At 32.8% G+C, this 696-nt stretch overlaps 1 protein-coding gene across 1 annotated transcript in view; it reads right to left on the bottom strand.

Annotated features, from left to right (window-relative positions):
- Positions 1-490: 490 nt before the first annotated feature.
- The window catches only part of LOC119589184 (calpain-B-like), a gene marked incomplete at its 5' end in the record, with an annotated part of 12659 nt that continues 12453 nt past the window's right edge, over positions 491-696 (bottom strand). Inside the window, 1 exon segment of the mRNA XM_037937780.1 lies at positions 491-643. Within this exon segment, the coding sequence (XP_037793708.1) occupies positions 558-643 (86 nt within the window).

Below are 696 nucleotides of genomic sequence, written 5' to 3'. Positions count from 1 at the left end.
CTTTTACGTTGATGTGGAAAAATCATTAATTAACTCTGCATCCCCTGGCAATTAACTATAATTAGACTATATCTGATTGCACTAGATCGCATGATATACCTAAAACGAACGCTGATTTAATAGAAAAAGAGAAATAAGGTACTTTTACTACATGAGTGTAACATCCTACACAAGTGTACCTAATTTGGGTAGATACATTTACATATTTTGGTAAATATGTATACATGATTTGGATGGATAAGTGTACATAATTTCTGTGTATAAGTGTACATCATTTTGGTAAAAAAGTGTACATAATTTCTGTGTATAAGTGTATATAATTTCTGTGTATAAGTGTACATGATTTGGATGGATAAGTTTACATGATTTTAGTGAATAAGTGTACATCATTTGGGTGGATAAGTTTACATAATTTTGGAGAATAAGTGTACCTAATTCGAGTGGATGAGTGTACACCATTTTGTTCCATTAGTATACATAATGTAAGTGGAAAAGTTTGCATAATTCTTTATTATCCAAAGCTACACATTTTGTCACACAGGAGTACATAATTCTTCTTAGCAATAGAGGGTATTCGTGAGCCAGTCTGTTAAAGGGATTTTCGCCTGTTGGTCGGCCTCTACACGATGGGCCTCGAATCTCACTGGAAGGAAGAGATAAAGAAATATTATTTTTGTGATAAGATGGAAAAGGTGT

Source organism: Penaeus monodon, chromosome 25 (assembly GCF_015228065.2).
Source record: "Penaeus monodon isolate SGIC_2016 chromosome 25, NSTDA_Pmon_1, whole genome shotgun sequence".
Lineage (NCBI taxonomy): Eukaryota > Metazoa > Arthropoda > Malacostraca > Decapoda > Penaeidae > Penaeus > Penaeus monodon.
Note: the sequence above shows the minus strand (reverse complement) of the source record. Positions and strands in the feature narration are given on the sequence as shown.